At 33.6% G+C, this 3,562-nt stretch overlaps 1 protein-coding gene across 1 annotated transcript; it reads right to left on the minus strand.

The window, feature by feature from the left end:
- Positions 1-1,424: 1,424 nt before the first annotated feature.
- LOC107840304 (probable carboxylesterase 13) lies at positions 1,425-2,876 on the minus strand. The gene has a single exon (XM_016684126.2). It carries the CDS (start codon positions 2,592-2,594, stop codon positions 1,677-1,679), a length of 918 nt encoding a protein of 305 aa, XP_016539612.2. The 5' UTR covers positions 2,595-2,876; the 3' UTR covers positions 1,425-1,676.
- Positions 2,877-3,562: the final 686 nt, after the last annotated feature.

A 3,562-nucleotide genomic window follows, 5' to 3' on the forward strand; every position in this document is an offset into this window, starting at 1 on the left:
TACAACGGTGCTAACTAATAGTGAGGGGTTCATTCAAACTTTTTTTATCAAAAAATTATAATACTATTTATACAAGATTAAAATTATTTTTCATATATATATATACCAGACATTGAATTCCCTTTGATTAATTCTCTTTTATTCACATTTTTCGATTTTAAACCCCCTTATATAAAATGTTGGCCACTGAGTATATTATGACATTTTTGTGCTGGAGCCAGGAAGTAAAAGAAGTTATTAGTTATATACTAGGGGGAAGCAACTTATGAAAGATATTGAGAAATTTATATAATTTTGCAATGTAACCAAAATCAAAAGCTTGGTTATGTTGGAGTACAAAGGTTGATAGAAATCACCAACCTGCGGGGTCAGATCAATTTAATGAATCTACATTTGGAACAACAATTCAACCAGTGTGACGTTGTTCAACATTGACGAGGAGTCGTTCTTTAATTAAATTAAAAGAAAGGCCAACGTTGTCAGAAATTTATTACTACAATTTGGTGTAATTCAATTATCTAGGTTATCCTTTTTATGCACCTTATGGTATTCAATTAGCAACGGAGCTAGAATTTTTATTAAGAAGAAAAAACTAAATTTATGTATATATATAAATTTTATTTTACTTGTTTGCATGGTGTAATTTATCAATATGAGCACCCATTACCTTGACAAGTGTGGAACTGATTCCGACACTACTGTTCTAAAAAAGAGGCAGGAAGCAACACTACATTAGATATGAACAAAATACATAGGAGGATTCTGGGTTCTACATCTTTTGGTGAAAGCTCAAATTTGAACAACAAAAAAATAGAAATGCGTGTTGTTTGCATTAACCACAAAGAGGTACAATTCAATTGCTTTGTACAAATATGTTGAAAGTTTGTCTGCCTTAAGACATCTACCTACGTACTGTTCTCCAGTGACATCTCACAGTTAGATGTAACGGAGAGCAATTTATTCTACTTATGTCTATCAAAATAACTAATATCGTTTCAATAGAGAACTTTGTTACGCAATTATTTTTTGTGACAATGATGTCTGGTTAAGCATTCGTGCACGAATCAAGATTATTCCACTTATTAATCACATAAGCATAGCTTTTCTATGAGAGCTACTTTTGCCTAGCTAGTTTTCTTTCTTCTCTGAACTTGACACTGTGTATTACTGCATCAAGGAACTGCACATAGTTCAAATGCACCTTTAGAAAATCTAGCTAAATTATGAGTTATTTTACTCAAACGTCTAGAAACACAGAGTTATATATCGACATAATCCAACATGCTTTAGAGCTTCCAATTGTAGCACTCAGTTTCAAAATAACGTCAACAACATTTGTAAGTGTCACATAAAATATTGATGCTCTTCCATCCCATATTAATAGCACATTTTTGCCTTGCAAGTTTAACTAGTGAGAAAGTCCATGACAAAAGAAACTATCACTTGAACAAAGTTCCATGCACATGTTGTAGTCAATGATTTATACTCCACAGAAGGAACAAGGAAGCCGATGGAGCTACTTTTTGGTCAAAAATACACTGCTAGATCTCAAAAATTCAAATTACGAGAACCACAAAATCAATACTAATGCTCATAAAAACATCTCATCTTATTTTAATATAACTACTAAAGTACCAGAATTCAGTCAAAAATAACCTTAAAAAACAAACCTAGTACTAGTAGCCTTGCTTCAAGAAACCAACTAGTTTATCGACAATAGCGACAGCTTTCTCAGACATTGGATTGAAGAAATGAAAACAGTGGCCTTCCCCTTTAGTCTCCATTATATCCACTTCTCCTTTCCATTCACTCTTCTTCAACCCCTCGTAATAATCCATCGCCCCTTTCTTCAGAGGATCATTCTCCGCCACGAAAAACAAAACTTTCTTACACGCCATGGACTTTAACCTCGGATCGATAAAAGGATTTATCCTCGGATCTTCAGAATATTTATCAGCTATTGTCGGATTCAAAGCCTTGTACAACAGATCATTTTCGGTCCCGAAATATGGATGAACCAAAAATATTCCTATAATTTTTATACTCGAATCGAGATTGGCGACCCCTGCTCGAACGGCGACATCATTAGTAATATTTCCTCCAGCACTCTCTCCACCAACGAAAATCTTAGTAAAATCAGCGTGATCATTTAGCCATGAATCTGAACCTTTTCCATTAACATGTGAAATCACCCATTGAAATGCTGCCCATGAATCCTCATACGTAGCGGAAAAAGGATGTTCAGGGGCAAGTCTATAATCGACTGAAACAGCAATAAAATTAGCCTTCTCGACTAAAGTTCTGATGAAATTATGAAAAACAATGGAACGTGGTGATCCAATACAGAAAGCCCCGCCATGAATGTAAATCACAACGGGGAGTTTTCGGTTTGGTTCGGTTATTTTTGGGAGAAATAAACGTGCGGAAACTCCTGTTTCGGTTTGAATTACGACATCCTTTGATCTAACAGGAGCTTGTGGATCGTCACAGAGGGGTGCATTAACGTCTGGACGTAATCTATTGATGCTCCCATCTTTGTAGAGAATGAAAAAGGGGGACATATCAACTGCTGCTTCTTTAGTATTGGAAGCCATGGCAATTGTGAATTGAGAAAAAATAGTGAAGTGATGGAAAATTGTTAATGGAGAAAAGGAGATATAAGTAGAATAAATTGAATGGACCGGCTGTGTGGGGGGCGGGGAAAAAGGAAAACTGGTATGGTGGGTGAACCGTCTAACTGTTTTTCCTTTTACATTAGATTAAAAATAGCAAATAGTATTACCGTATGCTTTTGTATTTCTCATTTGGACGGACATGGATTATGGTGTAGTGATAGTACAACTAAATGTAATTTTATTAAGAGCGTTATCTTAAAAATAAATTTTGCAATGCGTGATTCGAATTAGTTGAACATCGAGTGAAAAGGAAAAGGTGTTTCACCTTTGAATGTTAGAAAGATTCTTAAAAAATTACTATAATAGAGGAAATAATAATTAGTGAATTATTCATGCCTATAATTTTTTAACTAAATACTCGATTTGTTCCATTAAGATGTGCTATGTTGTATAATAAAGATAAATTTTTTTAACTATTACTGTAATAAAAGATGAAATCAAACTTATTGTCGTCTTTTAAGAGGAATGAAAGAAACGAAGAAAATTGAATAAGACTAGGAGAGAGAAGAAAATTGAACAAGAAAGAAACAAAAATAATTTATTAATTAATTAATGATATCATAACATTATTGTTTTTGTTCTTCCTCACATACCACACAAAGGGAGTGCAGCCCCTTTCTTAGGCCACTTGGCCCTCTTAATGAGTTTTAAATACGAAAATTAACAGTGTGATTCTTTAAAAATTTAAGTATGAAATTAATAAAATATATATAATTTATGTGTGGTTTTAGTATTCCAGAATTAACTCTCGTAATTTACTGACTATAAAATGCAATTAATTTTGGATCAAATATGACCCCCCACCCCCAACCCCCTAATTTACTGACTATAATGCAGAGAATGACATTGAATATTTTTTCTGTTTTGTCATAGTTGGCGTACTCTCA

This window comes from Capsicum annuum, chromosome 8 (genome assembly GCF_002878395.1).
Source record: "Capsicum annuum cultivar UCD-10X-F1 chromosome 8, UCD10Xv1.1, whole genome shotgun sequence".
NCBI lineage: Eukaryota > Viridiplantae > Streptophyta > Magnoliopsida > Solanales > Solanaceae > Capsicum > Capsicum annuum.